The following is a 23,720-nucleotide window of genomic DNA, read 5'->3' as shown; positions in this document are numbered from 1 at the left end:
TAAAGGCATGTGCCACCACTGCCCGGCGTATTCCTCCTTCCTTCTGTGCTCTCTCCTTTCATTTCTCCCCCCTCCTTCCCTCTCTGCCTCTATCTCTTTCTTCTTTAAGCAGGATCTCACTCCGTAGCTCAGGCTGGCTCTCAGACTTGTAACAATGTTCCTCCTACCTCTGCCTCCAGAGTCCTGGATGTTTTCCTTGTAGGTGGGGCTGGTAAACTGGGAAGTTTAATCTGCCTTTTCTGGCTCTGAGTTACTCATCCACATGATTCTCTCACACTTAGATAAGCAATTGGGTGTTATAAAATTAAAATGTTATCTCCTCCAGATGAAGAAATATCCTTTGCATAGGCAAAATACATATAAGGAAAACCAGAACAATGCTCAAGTTTAATGGAAATGTTTGTAGCAGTTCCCTTGGGCTGTTGCCATATTAAAAATACTTCTGTAGCAATAGTTTCCATATATTGAGAGGTTTTGAATATCAAGAGAGAGTGTTGATGCTAAGCAAATGCTTTAGAGGAATCTATCAAAAACGACTTCCCTGAAATAGAACCGTGGTGAATTGTTCTGTTCTGGGCAGCCTCTCAGGGAATCAGACCCGGTTCTTCTTTCTCTTGTTGTAACATGGCTTCCTTATGATTCTCATTTAAAAACAGCATTTACATCTTTTTGCCTCAGTAGGAAAGGGTGTACACTGCCAAGCCTGATGACCTGAATTTGATCCCCAGGATCCACACAGTGGAAGTAGAGAACTGTCGCCAAGCTGCCCTCTGACCTCCATATGCACACCGAGGCACACACATGCACCGCCACTCCTACACAAAATGTGCAAGTGTGGTTTAAAACAGCAGTCACAATTTCTCAAGAACTCTTACTTTTCAGATCCTAAGTATGAAAGAACCTGGAAACACGAAGTCTTTGTCCACACTTGTCAGGACAGCCATCAACCCCTCCATTCTTAGCAGCAGGTGCTATCCCCGGGGAAAGTCACTCCTACAACTGCCTATTTGCTTCCAGGGCAAAGACAAGAAATCTCATCATTATCCTGGACACATCTCCAAGTAGCCTGCACAGCCCTGGTGACCCCCTAGCTAATCAGAGGTTCTCAACCTTCCTAATGCTGTGACCCTTTAATACAGTTCCTCATGTCCTGGTGCCCCAACCATAAAATTATTTTCATTGCTACTTCATGATTGTAATTTTGCTACTGTTATGAATCATAATGTAAATATTTTTGGAGATGGAGGTTTGCCAAAGGGGCTGAGAACTGCTGTCCTAGCTAATCAGAACAGAGGTCCAGGCAGGCCTGTGCTGGCTTCCCTGAACAATTCTTACTTAAATAACTTCCCATATTGACTGCCTTAGTGTGTGTGAGCACAACCATTTGATGCTGGTTAAACACACGGTAAAGAGCACACTCCATGTTCCTTACCATGGCACGAGCAAGGATGACGTGGGCCATATGTGAAGAACTGTTCCCGAAGGGCTAGTTATCCTAGTCATGTGATCTCTGGCCCCCTTGGTACTCACCTGGGGCCTTGAGCTCAGCATCAATGAAGGTGAGCATCTCTCTGCAGATGCTGCAGTAGGGAACTGGCCAGGTCAGGAAGCAGTGGTAGGTGCTGGCTGCCTTCAGCAGGAGGTCTGAGTCTGGTGGGAAGTGTGGTGTCTAGGGTGGAAGAGGGACAGTAAGGAGTGTGTAGGAATCCAGGGGGTAGTGGTACATGCCTTTAATCTCAGTGCTCTCGGGAGGCAGAGGCAGGCGGATCCCTGTGAGGTCAAGGCCAGCCTGGTCTACAGAGTGAGTTCCAGGATATATGTATATATGATATATGTATAGTATAGAAACCCTGTCTTGAAAAAAGAAAAGAAAAAAAAAAGTGAACAGGTGAGGAAGAGTTCATTTGTATCCCAGAATACAAAGGAACTGCTTCCTTTCTGGAATATTACACAAAGGACACACACTTCTGGGGAGCAGTACACCCCAAGACAAGATCAAGAAAAACCAAACTATGGACAGACAAGATGGCTCCCAGAGAGTCTTTGAGGCAATGGGCCTTGTTTTCATCAAATAGGGTCTCAAGTAGCCCAGTGCTGATTTTATGCAGTGCTGAGAATCGAACCTGGGGCCTCATGTTTGCTTAGGTAAGTGCTCTCGCCCCTGAGCCACACACTCAGCCCATAAACCAGTTTTCCCAACACTTTTCAGAGAGGAGGCCTCTCTGAGGTAAATGTAAATGGTGCTATGGCTTCTACTCCTTTTGAGGAACCATGTTCAGTGCATATGTGATTCATATGTAAATATCCTCATGAGAGGCAAATATTTTTATTCTTTGGGCAGACTGAGTTCAGTACACCAGCTGCCATTTGGTTCAGCAGACTGGTGAAAGCCTGGGATAATCTCATCAGGTAAAGCTGACCCCTAGGGCAAAAGATGAGCTGGACATAAAAGTAATTTCTCATGACCATGCTAGGACACAGTTCCTTCATGGAAGCCAAGAGATAGCGGGTACCATGGCTTCCAGAGGCCTCCCAGGGTAGTATCAGAAGGTCTCAACCCATCTTAAGTGTCCTGGCTCCCAAGTCGAGGTGAAGCCTGTGGCCCAGGTAGAGCCCAGTCTTCCCTCTCCCCTCTCAGCTCCTGGCCCAGATGTACTTACACAGAGCACAGTGGAATAGAAAAGCAGAGCCAGCGGGGCGAGGAGGTCATAGGTGCCCTTCTCTTGGACCTGTGGAAACGAGAGGGAGGTCAAGGTCTTTCAGCCACTGTACAACTTGTGGCCAGGAGGCATACAGAATGAGCGCTGGCTCTTCTGTGCCAACCTCAGCAGATGAATGCAAACATTTCCTTCTCTCCCTCTTCTCTCTCCCAACTTGCCTGAGACCTTCCACAAAACCCTCCCTGTGGCTCCATGGCAGTGGGTCCTTTATGTATGAGTTTGGGAGCTAAGCACTCCAGAGGGGGCAGCGTAGCTCTGGAATTGGCTTGCTTCTGATCAGCAAGCAAAGGCACCGGGTAACTCTGATACCAGGACGGTGGCCGTGAACACTGCAATCAGTGACAGGCCTAAATGATGACATTTCTTCTGGAGGTAACCAGCTAAGAGAGAGAATCACTTTTACAACTCAAAAAGACAAACAACTTAAAAGAGAATCCTCCACGAAACAGCTTGAGACATATTCTCTTCAGTCATAAAAGCCTGCACACTGGGCTGTCAGAGGAGGCCTCGGCTTCCCTTCCCAAACACATTTCTCTTCCCTGCCTCTGTTGCTGTGGATCCTTCTGAGGAAAGGAACCCAGTGAAGCGCCCTCCTGCCTCCTCTTCCCTCCATCTACTCTATACCCTGACTAAGAGCAGCAGCATCCTAAGCCGTAGCTTGAACTCAGGTCTACACATCACCTGCTACACGTTTACACAGGACAGGACACAGAGCAGGAGTAAAGCAGGCAGGCTCCCAGCGTTGGGCAAGCCTTCCGGGTGGCCCGGGAGCCTCAGAGCTGACCTAAGTCCTGACTCTACAGTGTCAATGCTAGTTGTGCTTATCAGCATCTGGTTCACCCTCACCTCTTGGGTCTTCTGTAGGATCTGTTCCAGGAGAATGAGGAAGTGGCCCGGGTCCCTGCTGACCAACTCCTGTAGGCTCCAGCAGTTCAGACACAGCCCAGCTAGACAGGGGGAAAGTTAGGCCAGTGGTTAGTTTCACTCTCTCTGGCTAGCCGTAGGCAGAGCCGTAGAGAAGGGGGCTTATTCCAGAGCCCTGCTATGGAAGAGTACACCTGAATATTCCTTTCTAAATAGAGTCTTGGAGAAATGGCATCAGTCAAAGCCCCTGAGTTCCATCAGGACATGTGAAGCCAGACCTGGTCACACAGGTCTGGAAACCCAGCATTTGGGAAGCTGAGGTGGTTGGAGCATAGGTTCAGGGGTACCGTAGGCTATGTAGTTCAAGGTAAGCCTGAGGTATATAGTGAGGTATACTGAGTAGCAATAACAATCATGACAGCAAAAGAAAAAAAAGCACACAAGACATAAGAACCTGTCTCTTATCCCTGGGTCTGAGGGGGCTCCTTAGCCATCGGGGGTTGATGATCGAAGCTAGAATCCCTTAGAGAACAAGGAACCTGCACCTGCACTGGGGTGGCAGTGATCCCAACAGTTGTCCCTGCCCAGCTTTCCTATAGTGGGTGCCAATTCCTGCCAGATGCAAGGAAGTTGGGCCAGAGGTAAAAATTGCTACAAGACTAGAGCTCCACCCCATGTCTGAGACAGTCATGCGGCTTCCCAAGACTGCTTGGCAGAGGAGCTCAGGAAGGAAGGGGAAGCTTGACTGAGTTGCAAAGCTCTGAGCCCTTGTCACCGGGACTTTCTTAGGGTGCTGGTTCCTGATTTCCCTGAAATCAGCAAGGGCAAACCCCTAAAACTTAAAGAGGTGACCGCAGGGATGGGGCTGCATCTGTGGGGTGAGGAGTAAGCACAGCAGGGGGTGGAGGGGGACACGGCCTTCATGAAGCTGGGGGTCCGTGCTTCCTCGGGTGTGTGGGTGCTTTTCAAAACCCTGGAAGCTCCTGGAAGTGCATCCATGTGCCTCTAGATTTTTGTCTAGCATGCATGAGACCTTAGGTTCAACATTTAGCACTGTGAGAAAAAAGAGAAGGAGAAAAACAACAGAAAAAAAAAAGGGCAGTGGTGCAGAAGTCAGACATTTCCTTATTTCTTATTTTAATGATGCTTGGCCGCAACACTATGCACACTTTGGCTGTATCAAAACCTGGGAAGGAAGGAAGGGAGAGGGAAAAATGTCCTTCACTGACCATTTCTCTGTGCCACTATGGTGCTAGGCCTTCACACACATTCTCTCTGCCCAGGTTCCCGCTTCCTGTCATTCTTATTTCCATTTATCCATCGGGCTCTCACAAGGACAAGTGGATTGTACCAGGTTGTATAGTCAGTGAGAACCTTAATCCAAATCTAATTCCGAAGGACAGAGAAAGCTGTCCACGGAGGTGACATCTGAGCTGAGACCTGCATTCGAAGGGGCCAGTTTCCAGGGAAGAGATCTGGGAAGCAAACACAAAGATCCTGGACGACCCTTCACCTGAGGCTCCCAGTTCCCCAGACCCACCTGACCAAGGAGCGGAGCGGCGTCCGAGGCTCAGTCCATGCAAGCATCGCTCCAGTGCATGCTGGATGCGGTCTTCTGTGCACGTTGTGGCTGCTGGCTGCATCCTTAGTCATTGCCTGCATGGGGGATGGATAGACACTGGTCAGCTTGTTGGGCTCCCTTCCTGGAAAACACTAGGCTAGGGGAGCCCTCAACCCATCAGGACAGTAGTAAAACTGGCACTCGCAGCCCACTTGGGTGCTCTGGGCACTGTACAAGGAGGCTCCTGGCTGTCTACAGGGAGGGAGCAGCTTCCAGAAGGTTCATCTGTGTGGCAGAAGAGGGCACTCATGGGGCAGAAAAGCATGGAGGTAGAGGGAAAGAGAGTTTCAGGATGCAAACAGAGGGGCAAATGGGACATGCCCACTCATGAGGAAGTAGGGAGTGTTGCCAAGTGCCCAGGAAATGCCCAGGGATATCTAGAGAATGGCCAGACCTTAGACATATGGGCAAGGGACCTCCAGGGGGGAATCAAAACCACATGGGAGGTTTTCTTGTGAATTTCCAGGCCTGTGTCTCCTGGTCCTGCAGGGATGGGGTTGCAGGATCTCTTTCCACATGCTGGACACCCCAACATCACTGCTAGGGCTAGGACAAAGGCATAGGTCTCTTCTCACATGTTGCCTCACCCCTATCCCGTACAACTTCAGCTCAGATGACCAGGTCCTCTCTGCCTTGAACATTTTGCAGTCTATCCAACACCCTTGCCCAGAGCCCTTCCACGTTTTCCTGAGGCCCAGCTGGCCCAACTAGGGGGGCACTAGGAGGGGACTTCAGAAGTTTTAAAACCAGGTGGGAAACTGAGAGTCTCCATTAGGGCTAATCCCACGACTTCGTTCTGTGGAGGGCTCTCTGAGTCCTTCGGATGCTATGGCGGGCATTTGTCACGGTGATTAATCCAGCTTGTAGCTTCCAACAGAGCGAGACCCAAATTGGACTCTGGTTTTTCACCCATTGTGAGATTGGTGGCAGATGCCTGAGCTTCCCCCCAAACCTCACTTTGCTCATCTATGAATCAAGAGATGGTCCTACTGCAGATGCCAAGAGGCTGTGGGGAGGACACAGGGCCCCAGCCGAGCATCCGCTGAAATCTATACCATACAACCCTCTCGGCCACACTCGCCTGCCCTCAAGGATATATCTCATTGCGGATACTGTCCCTGGGCTTGTCAGGCCATGTCATCTGGGAAACTAGGAAGTGTGGGAGCAGTCCTGTGGATCTGAGGACCAACCAGGAAACCAGAAGAGGAAGCAGAACCTCCAGGCTGAACCATGCAAATGGCATGCAAAGAGAGATAAACTCCCTGACTCAGATCTGGATGCCTGTATCTCAGAGTCTCAACCTAGGCAAATCCTCCTGCCTCCCCATCTGGGGGAGGAGTACAAGTACTCCCCTGAAAAGTAAGCTCTTTGTGAGCTGTTCCACCGATGTCCCTAGAGAATGACGCATCATGAAACTGGGATGATGCGTTATTCCACAGCAGCAGTCATGAACCATGCCATCTTCCATTTCCTGACCACCTACTTGTGCCAGGGACAGAGCAGGCATGAGCTCCTGGGTGGAAGACATTGACTCGGACAACCATACAAAGGGGGACTCCTGAGAGATGACATATGCTATGAAGAGGGCTGGAAGAGGGACAGCTGGGCAGCCCACATTGTAGGTTGTTTAGTGTCTCTAAAGAGAGGACTTAGAGCCAAATAGGGACACCTAGGTTCAGTGAGGGGAAGAGTATTCCAGAAAGAGGAGATAGCATTACCAAGGTCTGAGTGTACGAATGAGCTTGCCAAAGACCTAGACCCTGGAGGTCAGGACACTGGGCTTGCCTGGAACGCAGCTGACCCGGGTTCCATGGCCCCAGATACTGGGATGGTAAGCTGAGTCACTTACTAGTCATGATGAAGCCCCTAAGTGTTATCCTTGGTGATGTTGAGATGCCTCAAAGTATCTGTAAGCCCTTTCAGAACTGCTGCCACATCTGCCTTCAAACTACGTAGAATCCACTGCCCCCAGACCGATAAGGCAGTTTCCTAAGCTCGGCTCTTTATTCATCCTGGACTGTGCTGGTACCTGTCGAGGCTGAATGACTATGGGATTAACACCTGTGATGAGCAGCTGATCTCAGTGACCATCCAAACACTAGCCCCTATACATCATGCCTATCAGCCTGGAGCTAATAACACCTGTCGCTGGAACAGTAGAAACCTTCATACAGACAACTTTAGAGACGCCTTTGTCCTCATAGTTGCTCCTCCATCAATCCTTGGCCAAGTTCTTGAGGGAGATGGGAAGTCACCCCAGCTGGTCCTTGGTGGGCAAGTGGACCATGCCACCAGACAGAAGATCTGGTAAGACTGAAGCAGGTTCAATCCCTGACCTCTTGGAATTCTCATAATTGAGAATGGCAGGTGTTGGAACCAGCTCCCAGCCAGGGTCTAACTGTCCTGAAACACATAATCATGACACCCTATTGAGAGGACCATGACAACTAGTCAGGTAGCATAAAAACCTAGAGTTCTCCATGCTAATGAGGTATCTGGATACACCCCCAAAGTGTTTAGCCAATGAGTTTCCCTTCCTGGGTATCCCTTTCTGCAAATGATATTTAGTCGCTGCTCCACCCTGAGTAAGATGTGTGCATTCACATCCACCGTGAATATATCAGTTTGGACAAGCAAGGGCCATCTCCTTCATCGAGGATCGCAGCGGGGTGGGGGTGGGGATGGGGGGAAGGCCATCATCGTAAAGAACCATGTCTAAATCTCCCAGAGAAGGCCTTTAGCCCTTCTGTACTACCCTCTGTGCTATCGACAATTGGATTCTGCCCCGCCCCCAGTTCAGCCATCCCCTTTCTGCCTGGTGCGTGGACCAGTCTCAACTCCCTTAGTCTGCAGCTGTGTGATTGAAAACAATGGCATCCATTCCAGCCCCTGCTGTTTCTCGCCAGGAAGAACATAGGCTGGGACCCCCTGAGTGGCATGCTTCCCTGAGCTCTCCTGCATCCCAGTGGCAAGGCAAACACGCAGCCCACTGCCCAACAGTCCTTCAGTTTCCACAAGAGGAATATGGAAACTGGAGGGGATACAGAGTCTGCTCTGGGCCACCAGGAGCAAGGTAGAACTATAGGGAAGTCATGCCGCTCCCAAGAGCCCGGGGAGCAAGTAGGACTTCTCCCTAGCTGTGGCTGAACCCCAACCCCAAGTTCAGAGTGCTGAATGGCCTACATTCTAACGTTCCCTGGAGAAGTAGCTCAGAAGTTAAGAGCACTTGCTGCTCTTGCAGAGGACCTAATTTCAGTTCCCTGCACCCACACCAAGCAGCTTACAAGCACCTGTCACCCCAGCTCCAGGGGGATCCAACACTTCTTGTTTCTTGGGCACCTGCATTTACATACACATATCACACACAAACACAGAATGTACAATTAGATAAATGTTTAAAGTTCCAGAAGGCACTTGGACAGCGGCTGCAGCTATCTTGGTGGTGTTTGCACGGACCTGGAACAGCGGTGTGTGTGCTCATCATTGTAAGACTGCAAAGGGGAAAGGGGTCGTTGACCATTCTGGAAGGTGCACATGCTCTCTAAAACCAAGGGTTTGAGGGATCTGAAGAGAGCGCCTGAGGATATGAGTCTCCTATCAGGTGAGGCACCACCAAGTCACACCCAATTCATTAGGAACACTGGCAGGGAGCAGGAAAGAGGCAGAGGGACAGCTTGCAAGTCCACTGTATGGGTAGCCGGACACCAGGAAGACAGCTGGGCTGGAGCAGCTTTGTTACTCTATCAGAGTAAGTCACCATCACGGTGGGAAAACTCAGCAGTAAGAGGCAGGAGGCTAGACCACCTCTGTGGGACAGTAGTGAGGTAGAAGAAAAAGATGGGTGCAGAGGCAGGCGGATTTCTGAGTTCTAAGCCAGCCTGGTCTACAGAGTGAGTTCCAGGACAGCCAAGGCTACACAGAGAAACCCTGTCTCAAAAAAAAAAAAAAAAAAAAAAAAAAAAAAAAAAGAAAAGAAAAGAAAAAGATGGGCAATTAGTGTCATGGAGGAGTAGAATGTCTTGCCTAAGTTTACACAGCTTAGAGGTAGTGTCTTAGTTTCAGTTTTACTGCTGTGAACAGACACCATGAGCAAGGCAACTCTTCCCTCAGCAAATCAGATGCCTTTACAAAAGAAAGAAAACCAATGCATGTCTCTACTCCAAGGGAAAACTCAATTCCCGGGATTTTGCTTAAAGAGGTTGACATTTCCAGTTGCTGGTAATCTTGAGCCCTGACATGTCTGTCTACACCAGCCGCCCAGCCCAGTCTACGTCTTCCAGAAAATGGACCCCCTCATTATTCAGAAGAGGACACCCTGTGCATGGTAGCATCCTGAGCCCTGTCTCTCCAGCCTGAGAGATGGATAGATGTGTGAACTGGGTATTAAGTTTCCCCTCTGCCCAACCCCTGAAATGATGGACGAGCTGGTCTTGCTCAGAGGCCAGTGGGAGTCACCTTTGTCTCATACTGTCATGATGCAAATGTGAGTCACGAATGAGCCTTCTCAGCCACCATGTTTTCTTCTTGCCTTTTCCTTACAGGTATCGGAGTCCAGCATCCTGATCTGCTGCTAGCTGCCTTCCTCGGTGTCAAGAGCAGCCTTCTCTAATGCCTGCTGATCCATGGCGTCTTCATTCTCATTCCTGTGGACTTCTTGGTGCTCCCTGATTCTAAGAAGACAACCAAGGTCTTCTCTTTGGAACTCTCCAGGGCAGAGTTTCTGATAGGCTGGGCTCCCTGGAATATTGAAGTCATCTAGATGTGGTCCAGGCTCTTAAGAGTTAGAATCTAGGGCTGGAGAGACAGCTTAGTGGTTTCCGGTACTGACTTTCCAAAGGACCAGATTTCAATTGCCAACTCTCACATGTAGCTCACGACCTTCTGTATCTCTAGTTCTATGGATCCTAGAACCTCTTCTAGCCTTCCTGGAGAACAGGCATATATGTGGTATACAGACAGATATACATGCAGACAAAGCACCCACAAACATAAAAATGAATAGATGACTTTTTTTTTAAAAACAAGTTGGGACCTACTGAATACTTGGCCCAGGGAGCCTCAGGAAAGTAATAGAGGTGCAATGGAGGAGCCCTTCAATGAACACAGAGATGAGAGTAGGGGTGGGCTCATCCGGAGACTGTGGGTCAGGTCCACCCCTGTGCTCCACGCCTAGCCTTGCATGAGGCTCATTTTGGCAGGATGACTCAGTGACATCTGCCATTCCTTATGACTTGTGGGCAGAACCCCATTGGCTCTGGGGAAGGAGTGACAGAAGACAACGGGATGAGACCTTTTACAGAAGCTTGGGAAGCAAGACCTGCTCCATTCATTATCCATGCCCAGTCCTGGGATTCCCTCATTAAGAGGCATCCCCTTTGTAAAACCCCAGAACCACCAGGCAGGCTCCCCTGACGGGTAGTGTGGAAACATTAAACAATGGCTTCTTCCTTTTCAAGTTCCTCTTCTGAGCCAGTGCTGAGGACTGGCCGATCTTACTGGGGAAGGCTTACCCTCAGAGATGTGAATCCGGACTCACTAGCTCATTTGGATGGGGGGCTCCCACCCTCCTGACCATAGCAAGTCACCCCAGCTCTCGCTTCTAAGTTATTTTTGAATTACTTTTCTAATTTCTCCTAGAGTTACTGGAACAAGTTTTCAAATTTCTGTTTTGTGAACACTAGTTTTCTGACATCATTCCCTTTTATCAAAAGTTCAGAATGCATTGATGAGGACAGTAATTCCCAGGTCATTTTTACAATGATTTCTGAATCTGCCTTCTCTTCATGTCATATGCCTTCTCTTGTTGGGTCACTATATTGCCTAAAGTACAGATTCAGATTAAATATTAAATATTTTATATCAATTAATTAATATTAAATGTATTAGCCAGACGTGGTGGCGCATACCTTTAATCCCAGCACTTGGGAGGCAGAGGCAGGTGGGTTTCTGAGTTTGAGGCCAGCCTGGTCTACAGAGTGAGTTCCAGGACAGCCAGGGCTACATGAAGAAACCCTGTCTCAAACAAACAAACAAACAAAAACAAAAAAACAACAAAAAAATTAAATGTATTAAATATTTTATAGCAGACTACTGTTGCTGAAATAATTGCTTTTGATGCTTATATTAGGTGTAGTTACTATGGTGATAGCATTTTGTGGACAGCAGCTAAAAGTCTGGCTTCTCTTATTGCTCACTATTGCTTGGCTTCCTACTCTGAGGTTCTCGATTTCAGTTCATTTCTGGCTCAGCTGCGTATTCTGAGGAATGGCAGGCCGAGTGTGTGGCTAGGGTATGAGATCTTAGAAGTCATATGTCTTTCAAGAACTTATCTTTCAAGCCTTATCAGTGGTCAAGCTGCTGGCTTTTATCCTCGCCCCTTCCCGATATATTATAGAAACCACAGTTAACAACAACAACAAAAATATGGCTATAGCAATAAAAAGAATTAGAGAATGTAGTTGGATAAAAATTAGCATGGGAATTAATATTTCTCAATTCTTAATCCTTAAATTAAGATATGTTCTAGGGGAAAGTCCCCGCTTATAAGAGCATCAAGAGAAATAAAGATAATAAACTTTAAAAATAAGCAATTTTTATGAATAAAACTTTTGAAGAGACAAAAAAGATAAGAACTAATGGAAACACAAACCCTCTCGTTATGCAAAAAGATCCAGAATTATACATAAGCGATTCAGAAAGAAAGGATTACAAGTCCAAACATCAATAATTAAAACTGCAAAATCTTTGGACATGTATGTAGAAGAAGCTTTGTCACACTGGATTTGTAGATGGCTTCGGGGTGATAACCTTGTGCTGATTACCCCTGTGGCTGGGATAAAATCCCGTGACCAAGGCAACACTGAAGGAAGAGTTTACCATGAGCATATAGTTCCAGAGGGTTAGAGCCTGGAATGGAGGAGACAGTATGGCAGCAAGTGGCAGGCATGGTAGCTGGAGCAGGAAGCTGAGAGATCACAACTTAACCACAAGCAAGCAGACAGAGCAAACTTTTGCAGAGGAGGCTCCTTATTATTATTATTATTATTATTATCATCATCATCATCATCATCATCATCATCATCATCATCATCATCATCATCTCAAGGACCACCCTTGGTGACATATGTCCACTCTCAGGGCTGAACAACCTAAACCTCCCAAACAACGCCATCAACCAGGAACCAAGTGTTCAAAATCCCAAGACTATGGGAACATGTCTCATTCAAAGGATTACATACCAAAGAATCCAGGCCACAAAAGAAAAACTGGACAAATTAGACCTCAGAGCCAAAACTAAATTAGATCTAAGAGCCACAACTGTGGCAAAGGCTCCAGTCAAGAGTGAAAGGCCCACAGAACAGAAGTCTCGCCTGTTGTTTGGGTGACACAAGACTAATATCCAGATAGGCAAAGGACTCCACCTCAACCCCATCACCATCACCGCCCAGACTGATGAAGGACTATTTCCCCAGAGAAATATGCAGGTGACTAATAAATACTTGAGGGGTGTTTTTCAGTGCCAATGAGATGGATCAATAGGTAAGAGGCAATTGGTATACAAGCAGGTGACCTCAGTTCAATCCCTAGAACCTACATAAAGGTAGGAGAAAAGAGACTACACAGCATTCACTGTCCTCTGACCTCTACACACCAGCCGTGGTAAGCGGACCCACACACAAATACATTGTAACTCTGGTCGTAATAGGACCCTTTTCCACTGTTCATCACCATGGAGATGCAAATCAAAACTGGACCACTCCTATCAGTATGGCTACTATTAGAGAAAAAACCAACAACAAAGTAAATGTTTGGCTGTGAAGAAGTCAGAGCCTGATGCATGCTGGCTGGGAATGTGAAACAAGGTAGCAGCTCCAGAAGAACAAGGTGCTTCCTCAAAAGATAAACAGCAAGACTGACACATGATCCGACCGCTCCAGTTCTGGATAGATGCTCAATGTAACTGAAAGCAAGGTCATGAACGACCATGTTCGTAGAGGTATTGGATACAGTGGCCGAAGACTGGAAGTAAGCCAAGTGTCCATGGAGAGTTGAATGGACAAACAAGGTGTGTGTGTGTGTGTGTGTGTGTGTGTGTGTGGTTCAGTCTATCCTAGGAAGGAAATCCTGACACACACTACAATGCAGATGAACCTTGAGCATCTTCTGCTGGGTGCAATATGCTGCAAATAGAGGAAAGCATGAGCACACTTAGGTGAGGTACTAGAGCTGTCAGTCAAAGGAATAGGCCAGTTGCCAAGGGCTGAGGGAAGGAGATAGGAAGTGGTTAAATGGGTACAGATACATAAGATGAAAATGAGTTCTGGAGACGGATTGCACGACTGGGTGAACAGACTTAAGACTACTGAACAGGGGTGGGGGTGTGGCTCTCCTGCTTAAGAGCGGGGACCTTCAATACTTCACAAAGAGGTGTGATAGTGCACAACTACAATCCCAGCATTCAGAAATAGAGGCAGGAGGAGCACACATTCAGAGGCATCCTCAGTTACACATCAAGTTTGGAGCCAGTTTGAAGATGCTATAGTTAAAAGAAATCATCTTTTTAAGGCTATTGAATGGCCCATCCAAATGTGGTTAAGATGGCATGTTATATGGTATGTGCATTTTACCACAAGTGGAAAAAATAGTTAATTGATATAATATTACACAGAAATCTCGACTCTCCATGAATTTCAGTCTAGAGTAGTGAGTGGTTCTTAACCTTCCTAATGCTGCAACCCTTTAATATTAGTTCCTCCTGTTGAGGTGAGTCCCAACCATAAAATAATTTTCGTTGCTACTTTGTAACTGTATTTTTGTTGCTGTTAGAAGTCATACTGTAAATGTCTGTGTTTTCCGATGGTCTTAGTGGACCCCTGCAAAAGGGTCATTTGACCCCTCCAAGGGGTCAGGGCCCACAGGTTGAGAACCACTAGTCTAGCGAGTATATAGGAAGAGTAAAGAAGACAGGAAGGAAGAAGCAGGGGAGAGCCGGGCGGTGGTGGCGCACACCTTTAATCCCAGCACTTGGGAGGCAGAGGCAGGCGGATTTCTGAGTTCGAGGCCAGCCTGGTCTCCAGAGTGAGCTCCAGGACAGCCAGGACTATACAGAGAAACCCTGTCTCGAAAAAACCAAAAAAAAAAAAAAGAAGCAGGGGAGGAGGAAGGAGGGCAGAAGGAAGGCTGGCTGCCTACTACAGAGCATCTGTCTTCTCTGTCTCACACTATGCTAGGCAGCTCCGGTTGCTGATTCCATTAAATGACCACAATCTCCTGAAGTGGTTACCCACAATTCCTGGGGCCCAAGCAGGTTAAGCCGTTTGTCATTCACGTTTCTGTCATCACAGGTTCTATGGTTGGTCTGAGCTAGAAGCACATGCAAAGTTGGTCTAACTCTGAGAGTCCATGTCCTTCCTGGGAATTTATTCCCACCCTTTTCTAGACAGGCAAAGGTTTGCATCCTTGGTGTGAGTGTGTGGGTACAGAGATCAGAGAACAACTTACAAGATTCAGTTCTCTCCCTTCTGCCATGTGAAGTTGGGCTTGGCAGTAAGTTCCCTGTCGCACTGAGCTATCTCTCTGGCCCAGTTTTTACTTTTTATGAAGCAGACACAAATGATTTAAGAGTCCTGTTTAGCCCAGTCTAGAACTCTCCAGAACACTGAGGGACCATTTAAATTTTATTACAAATTTAGAAACTGATGCCATCTTTCCAAATGTACAGAGAAGGGGAGATACACAATTCTATAACTACAGGAAAACGGGTACACCTATGCAGACACTCTGAACTGAAAGCCACATACCTCCACCACAGGGATACACACATACATTTAATTTAAAATGTTAAAAATTAATTTAAAAATGTCAATAGATGTTGGGTAGAGTTGGAATTATGACTAAGGTTAGGTCCCCAAGTGAATATGGACATTCATGGGGTGTTGGATCCCCTTTGCATTCTCCTTTCATGAAGATGAGTAGGGTACCTCTGCTGAGATGGAAAAGCTTAGCAGGAAGAGAATTTGGGGGTGACAACGGAAAATCTACTTTGTCCAGTTGCACCTTCTCCTGACCCCAGGGAAAGTCACCTATCTACATTTGGGGATTCATAGATTAGTGGCCAGTGAGTCAAGAGATCCTGTTAAGACAGAAGTGAAGGACCCAGGAGCTCTTGGCAACATGGGGGAGGTGCTATGAGCATAGGGTAAGAGAACCCAACAGACTAAGCTGAGAAGGGGAGGCAGGTGGCAGACTTGGGGAGTTTTGCTTTGAAGGGTTTGGGACACCCCATAAACTGCAGAGTTTCCTTTATTCTGCTTTATCTAGGGGAACATCTTTATCTAGTTTCTGGGATTTGTGGCCAAAAGAATCTTGAGATTTTTTTTCCAACTTTTCTTTTGTTAAAACATTCAGATTTCTCCAGACCTGATGGCATATGCTTTTGATTCCAGAACTCAGGAGGCAGACGCAGGCAGATATCCATGTTTCAGGCCAGCGAGACCCAGATAACCAGTGCTGCATAGTGAGGCCCTGTTTCAAAATTTATATATGTATTTGTATTTCCATCGAAACAAAATCACCAATGTGCCAACATGCTAATGATGATTATCTCCAAGAGGAAAAATTAGACATATTCATCTCTAAACATTTTATAATAATGGATATTTTAATACCTCAGTTTTGTTTTGAGGCAATGTTTCAGCTAGCCCAGGCTGGCTTCATAAACTCATATGCAATCAAGGATGACCATGGACTTTTGTTCTCCCTGCCTCTACCTCAACAGTCCTGGGAGTTCAGTCATATACCATCACACCTGGTTTGTGTGGTGCTGGGGATCTAAGCCAGGGCTTTATGCATGCCAGGCAGGCCCTCTGCAGCTGGGCTGCCCAGCCCCTACCTCTTGCTTTTAATCACACAAAGAGCTGATGTTACATCTGTAAAAGAGGTGTTTCTTTTTTGTCTTCTTCCCACACAGTGCACCTGTGCATGACAGACAGACAGTATATGTACCATGCACCCAAGGGGCTCTGGAGGGTAGAGAAAGGCAGAGCAGCCAAGGGCTTTGGGAACACAGAAGGGATGGGAGCACACAGCAGCAGGTTCCCTGCGTTTTTCTTCCTGCTAGCGTAGTCTCAACTCAACAGTGAAGAGCTGGCAACTTAGAAAGTCAGTGCATATAGATGGGAAAAAACTGGCTTTCTCCCATGACGAGGAATAGGACAGCTTAACAAGACAGGCAGCCTTCAAGCCACAGGACCTCTGTTGCATCCGAGCTCCATACAGAAAGTGTAGCTTCACTGCAACCAGGGATGGCCAGGGCAAGGTGTACGCTTCCCCTCTGCCGTCTACAGAGAGGCTCCCCAGACCTCTGCCAGGGGACTGAGGAATCTAAGAAGAAAACCCTATCTTTCATCCTCACAGTGGTCAAGAGCCTGTTCCTGTCCCATGGTGTCAGAAGGCAGTGGAACCTTGCTTCCATCCCAGATAATAAGCATCCCCATCCGCCAACAGGTGGCATTAAGGAAAGTCTAGTGTGGAGTCTAGACTGTCATCGGTAACTTGCAGTAGTGAGTTTATTCTTTCTCCCACCACCACGGTAATGCTGGAGAGTAACGATGCACTCCTGACCCTTCCAGCCAGAGAGGAGTAGGTGGAGGCCTTATAGGAAGCTGGACTCCCTCTCTACCCATTAGGAACAGGGGCCCTCCCCAACGTCAGTGAGGTTGAGTACGGAACCAGGACTCCAACCCATCTAGCAGTAACAAGGCAAGGATCCTCACTTCCCTGATGGAGATGTGTCAGAGAAAGCAGCTAAAACGTAAGACTGAAATAAGATTCTGATCCGCATAACTCCCACAATACCCACAATGACCATGTTTTAATAAAAAAGAACTTGTCATGGGGCTGACGAGATGGCTGGGTTTGTATATAAGCCTTGTGTGGGCTTGAGTTGAAATCCCAGCACCCATGCAGAAGACTGGGCATGGCAGGGCATATTTATAACTAGAGCAGAGGACTGGAATATGGGATAGAGTGGACAGGAGGATACATGAAGCTCACTGGACAGCCAAACTAGATGAGTCAATTAGTTTCAAATTCAGCAAGAGACTGCCTCAAAATAATAATAATAATAATGATAATGATAATAATAATAATAACCAAGGTGGAAAGAAATTGAAAAGCCACCTAATGTTAACCCTTGACCTCCACAAGCACACAAACACACTATCAAGTACATACACAACATAACACACACACACACACACACCATCATCATCATCACATGTACATTTAAAAAAACATGTAACATCAAGAACAATGAAGATCTCAAACTAAATTTTAAAAGTCATAGACAAGGCACTGGAGAGAAAAGTCAGCTGTGCAGTTAAGAGTGCTTGCTGGGCTTGCAGGGGAACTTCTGTTCCCAGTACCACATGGAGTGGTTCATAGCTACCTATAACTCCAGCTCCAGGGAATCTGACACCTTTTGGCCCTCACAGGCACCTATACCCAAGTGCAGAAATCCCTGCACAGACACACAGGTAAAATATGAAATAAATCTTTTTAAAAGTCAGTAGATGCCACTACTAGGATGAAAGATGTCAAACATTTTAAAGCATCCAGGGGAAGTGCTTCAGTGGGCAATTATAAACTCCCTAAGTACAAAGGAAGGAAGGGGAAGGAAAGAAGAAGAAAGGGAGGAAGGAAGGGTAAGTGAAGAAAAGGGGGATGGAGTATTACTAAATGAGTATGATACAAATGAGAGCTAAAATAACTAAATAAAAATTCGTTCAGGAATGGTGGCACACACCTTTTATTCCAGCACTTGAAATACAAAAGCAAGCAGAGCTCTGTGAGTTCCAGGACAGCCTAGGGCTACATAGAGAGATCCTGTCTCAAAAAAACAACCAAAAAAATCCCTCAATTTGAGGCCTCAACAACAGAATAGAGGACAGAGCAGGAGTAACACACAAATTTGAACTTTGATAATAGCATCACCTATTGATAACAGAGACAAAAATAGACTGAAGAGGAGTCTGAAGGACTTAGCAAAAGGTCTAATCTTTGCATCCATGGAGTCCCAGTTGAAAATGAGGAAGAGGAGAGGCATGGGGGAGTACTAAGAAGAGGGTGGGCTGGAGAGATGGCTCACAAGAGGTCTTGGTGCCCTCACAGAGGACCTGGGTTAGGTTCCTAGCATGCATATCAGGTGTTTCATGACTCAACTCCAGTTTCAGGTACCCAATGCCTTCTCTTGTCCTCTGCACACACCAGGCACACATACAGTGCACCTACATTATATGAAGGCAAACATCCCCAGACGTAAAATAAAGTGAATAAAAGTTGACAAGATGGAGTTTATAAAAAATTTCAACTTCTAGTCTTTGAAAGAGATTATAAAGTAAGCTAAAAACAAGCCAGAAACTAGAAGACAATATTACACACACACACATACACACAATCACACACAACACATACTTATACACAACACACACTCACACATACACACACTCTCACACACACATACACACAATCACACACAACACATACACACAACACACACACACATACACACATTCTCACACACACACACTAACACACACACAACATACACTCACACACATACCACACACACATACCACACACCACACACACATACACATACCACATACCACACAACACACACACACACACCACACACCACATACCACACACACACACACACACACACACACACATACACATACCACACACCACATACCACACAACACACACACTCACACACACACATACCACACAACACACACACTCACACACACACATACCACACAACACACACACATACACATATCATACACCACATACCACACACTCACACATACACAGAGAGAGAGAGAGAGTAAGAGAGAGAGAGAAAGAGAGAGCAAATGATTCCTATCCCTGACGTGAGCAAATGCTTAATAAAAGATACACAAGTAGGCGATGAACACATTAAAATATTGTCAGAACAGTTAGTCATCAGAAAATGCAGATTTAAAACCACAATGAAGCAATCTGACACTAGAATATCCAAAATAAAAAATAACAATACCAAGTTGATGAGAATACAGAACAATCACACATTGTTTATGGGGTTGTGAAACGGTACAGAGTTGAAAAACAGTTTGGCAATTTCACAAAATTAAACAATCACCTAGCCTTTGACCTAATTGGTTTGTTCCTTCCCACAAAAGAAGTGAAACCTTATGTTAACAAGAGACTTGTGCAATTCTGTTCATAGAAAGTTTAATTCAAAATAACCTCCCACCGGCACCACCCTGATCTATCAACAGAAGGATGATTTGCTATTATACAATGCGTTATTATAATACAATGTATCATTATGGAGCCATGCACGGAAGAGGGCTCATGAATACATGTAATGACATGGGTGAAACCCCAAAACATGGTGTGTGAAGAAAGGTAATAAAATAATGGCAGGTACTTTTTGGCTCCACTTGCAAGAAGTTTTAAAACAGACTAAACAAATTAGTGGAGAAATAAATCAAGATGGTGATCACCTGGACGATAACAGAGAAGGTGCTCCAGGAATGGGCTTGAGGGGATGTTTACTGGCTGATGGTTCAAACCCCAGGGCTTGGGGCACCCAAAGGGAATCCCCAAACCAGCAGAACTGTATAGATATCAAGGGATTGCTCCTGGCCACCTTGACTTTTTCTTGTGCTTTTTCACTATCCCGGGACACAGTTCAACCTCTGACACAGTTCACAAGACCCCAGGAGATCCAGGCCCTTCCCTCCACGCAGGTGCCGAACTCCTGGCTTCACTCCTTCTGCGATTTGCACTCTTCTGTCTTGTTTATAGTTCATATCCTTCTTTAGTTGTTATTTTTCTTTTTGTGTATGGGTGTTTTGTTTGCATATATGTCTGTGTACTACTTGTGCCTGGTGCCAGAGGAGGCCAGAAGAGGGCGTCACATCTCTTGGAAATGGGGTTACAGACGATTGTGAGCTGTCAGGTGGGTCCTTGGAACTGAACCAAAGTCCTCCAAAAAAGGTGGCCGGAGCTCCTAGCGGCTGAGTCATCTCTCAGCCATATCTTTTTTAAAAAGTACATTTATGTGTGGGTGTGCACCTACCACAGTGCATGTGAGGAGATCAGAGGACGACGAATAAACCAGTCACCTCTCTCCCTGTACCATGTGAGTCCCCAGGTTGTGCTCAGGGTCTCAGGTTTGGTGACAAGTGTCACTACCCACTCAGCTACCTTACTGACCCTCAGCTTACTGCCTTAAGGTAGGTCTTCTGACCTCTAGGCTGGTCAAAAGGCCACTACCCACATTATCCACAGCCTCTCTGCTTCCCCGGTGACTAGAGTACAGTTGCCTGGTCCCATATCTGGCCACAGGGGCTCATCCACCATGTTGATGGTTCTGGCTCCATGATCTGGCCTGGGGCCTGGACCGAGTCTCCTTGTACAATAAATATACAAACCAAAGCTCCACCCAAATATGTGCCCATGAGCATATGAGCAATAGGGGATATTCCTCAGGCCTGAGGGGAAATCACATCGACTACAACACCCCAGTGACTCAGTCTGCAGAGATGTTGATTAGGTCAATTCTGGACACCCACAGTGAGGGCGAGTTGCCTGGAAGACCAGCTTCCTCCTTTTTTCCCCTCAGCTAAAGGCCAAAGAAAGAGGTTCAGGTCAGAACCCAAACTTCCTAAGAACCGCCCTTAAGACCAGAGCATGAAAACAAGACCTATTCTTGGCTCCCTCCCTTTGCCTCCACCCCACACTAAGAGAGCAACCACCATATTGAGAATGGAGAACAACTCTAAACTCCCTGACACCCCTGCCAGGATGGAGTTCCCGTGGGATTCCTTCTTTAAAAAAATAAAACAATTCTTCTTTTAAAGATCTATTTCTTTTTCTATGTATGAAGTATTTGCTTGCATTGTATATACGAATACCAACCTACACTAACCTCAACGCCTTCATTAGTCAGGTGGTGTCTTTCTTCACCACGTCACATTTGATGATGCTACCGGTGTTGATCTGACAGAATCCCAGACCAGACCTGATGCTGGACCGACACTGGATCCACTTCTTGCTAGCCACTGCGACCTCTGCTGGGAAAGCCTGCCATGAGTGCTTTCCAAACAAAGACCACCTATACCTGGTTTGAGCCAGCTAGTCAAATGGTGAAAAATGACCCTCGCTGTGGTAAACACAGTCAGTTGCCTGTCTTATCATAGTAATTTAGCTCCCCCTGCAGGCCTCTAGCTCCTGAGTGCTGGAATGACATCCCTGTGGCACCACATTCATGTCATGTGGTGCTGGGGACTAAACCTAGGTCTTCTTGCACGCTGGGAAAGCACTGTGCCAACTGAGCCACCTCCCCGGGCCATGACTGCTCTTCTATTTATCAGCCTTGAATAATTGGAACTTGAAGTTAAAATACAGTATGTTGACATAAGCACTTCTTTCTGATCTGGGCATTAGTGTAATGCTGACCTCAGAAAATAAGTTACGGCTGGGCATGGTGGTACACAGTTTTGATCTCAGCGCTTGGGGGGGGAGAGGTAGCTGGATCCCTGTTAATTCCAGGTCAGCCTGGTCTACACAGTGAGCTCCAGGCCAGCCTTGTCTACACACAGTTGAGACCCTTTAAAAATGAGTTAAGGAACACTGCCATCTTCTATATGCTGGAATAGACATTAGTGTTCTCCTAGGATTTTTTTCCTTAAATGTTTATTAGAATTTACCAATGAAACTATGTGGGTCTGATACTGTTCACTTTGGAAGGTGACTAATTATTGATTCTCTTTGTTTAATTGTCAGATGCCCCTTCAGACAGTTAAGTTCTCCCCATGTGAGTTTCAATAGAAATAAAGAACCCACCCATTCCACCAAACTGTCCAGTTTGTGGGTGAGAGGTGCCCATAATTCCTCTCTACTATCCTTCCACTGTAAGTGGGGTTGGTGCAGAATTTCACTTTTTTTTATTGAGATGTAGTTCACAAAAATTCATCACTATAAAGTATCTACTTCAGTGTTTAGAACACTCAGTATGTTATATAACCACCACCACTGCATTTGCTTGCACATCTCCATCATGACGTAGGAGCCCTGTCCCTACCTCCCTATCCTTGGCAACTAGGAATCTAGTTCCATCTTTATGGGCATTCTGTACAAACAGGATCACATGACATATGCTCTTTTGCATTTGGTTTTTCTCACTTAATGTGTTTTCTAGGGTCATGTGTTTTATCATGTGGGTATGCCCTAAGAATTTCTTCAATAACTATACTCATATGTCAAAATTCAGACCTGGGAAATACCTAAGACTCCACAGAGCAAAGAAGATGGAAAGCACTACCCAGGTGTGACCCAAGGGTGCCCTTCCACACGAACAGAAATGAATGGAGCCTAGCGGTTCCTCTGTAACAGAGGAGAATCATGCTTGTATCTCCTAGGCTAAAATAAGCTGCTGCTGTAGTCACATGGAAGCCTCCTGCTTCAGAGGGAACCTCTCTCCTGCCTGGTGCTTAACTAGGAAGGTACTTGTACATGGAACCATCCTTCAGGGTGTTATTCATCTCCATTTGACATGTGAAAAGCATGGATCTGAGAGATTAAGCCATTTTCTCGAGATCTGTAGCCAGTGAGAGCCAAGACGAGACTTCTGGATTACCCAATGCCTAAAATCTCCTCAGCTGTCAGGGAGCGCCTAGCATTCTTGTCCTAGATGCTCCAGTAACACACACTCGAGTAATAAACACATCTTAATCTTTTTTGTTTGCTGTGAGCGTACCTGACAGGCTGGAGACGTCTACAGACTTCAGAATAATGTTTTTAAATGCATGAGATTACATCACAATTGCAAAGGAAGCACATCCCATGTGTGAGGGTTAAATGTTGACTGTTGACCTGACAAGTGTTAGAGTCACCATGGAGACAGATCTCTAGACAAGTCTCTGAGGGAGGTTTTACATTAGGTTGACTGAGGTAGGAAAGACCCATCTTAAACGTGGGTGGCATCATTCATTCCACGAGCTAGAGTCCTAGGCTGTGTAAAGGGAAGCAAGGGTGTGGGGGAAGGGCTGGAGAGATGGCTCAGGGCTAGAACACTTGCTGCTCTCCCAGAGGACCTAAGTCTGCTTTCTAGCACCACAAGGCTGCTTCTGGCTTCCCTGGACACCAGGAATGTCAGTAGTGCAAAGACACACATGCGGCCCAAACACCTATACACATAACATAATAAAGTAAAACGAAATTGAGAGAGAGGAAAGAGAGAGGCCTGAGAAACTACAGCAACAAAATAAATAAACAGCATGCCACAGAAGTATGATTGTTAATTATTCTTAAACAACCTGATTTCTAAAGAAATAATAAAACGGACACATTAAACAACCAACCCAGCAGTCGGTCTAATCTCTACCACCACTCTGAAATGTTAAAAAAAAGCGCAAATGACAAAAGCTATCTGCAACCGCTGTTGAGCGATGCACACA

The 23,720-nt window shown here is 46.3% G+C and overlaps 1 protein-coding gene across 2 annotated transcripts in view; it reads right to left on the bottom strand.

Annotated features, from left to right (window-relative positions):
- Pik3r5 (phosphoinositide-3-kinase regulatory subunit 5) overlaps positions 1-23,720 on the bottom strand; it is a 61,550-nt gene that overhangs the window by 18,743 nt on the left and 19,087 nt on the right. For both annotated transcript variants that reach the window (XM_031352428.1, XM_031352429.1), the window contains exons 2-5: positions 5,125-5,240; positions 3,567-3,667; positions 2,661-2,729; positions 1,531-1,669 (exon numbers count right to left, since the gene is read on the bottom strand). In XM_031352428.1, the coding sequence (XP_031208288.1) occupies positions 1,531-1,669; positions 2,661-2,729; positions 3,567-3,667; positions 5,125-5,227 (412 nt within the window). In that variant the 5' untranslated portion in view covers positions 5,228-5,240. The remainder of the gene's footprint in view (positions 1-1,530; positions 1,670-2,660; positions 2,730-3,566; positions 3,668-5,124; positions 5,241-23,720) is intronic.

The sequence above is a fragment of the Mastomys coucha genome, unplaced genomic scaffold (genome assembly GCF_008632895.1).
Source record: "Mastomys coucha isolate ucsf_1 unplaced genomic scaffold, UCSF_Mcou_1 pScaffold5, whole genome shotgun sequence".
Taxonomy (NCBI): domain Eukaryota; kingdom Metazoa; phylum Chordata; class Mammalia; order Rodentia; family Muridae; genus Mastomys; species Mastomys coucha.
The sequence above is the reverse complement of the archived record's forward strand: the minus strand, read 5'-3'. Positions and strand labels throughout refer to the sequence as shown.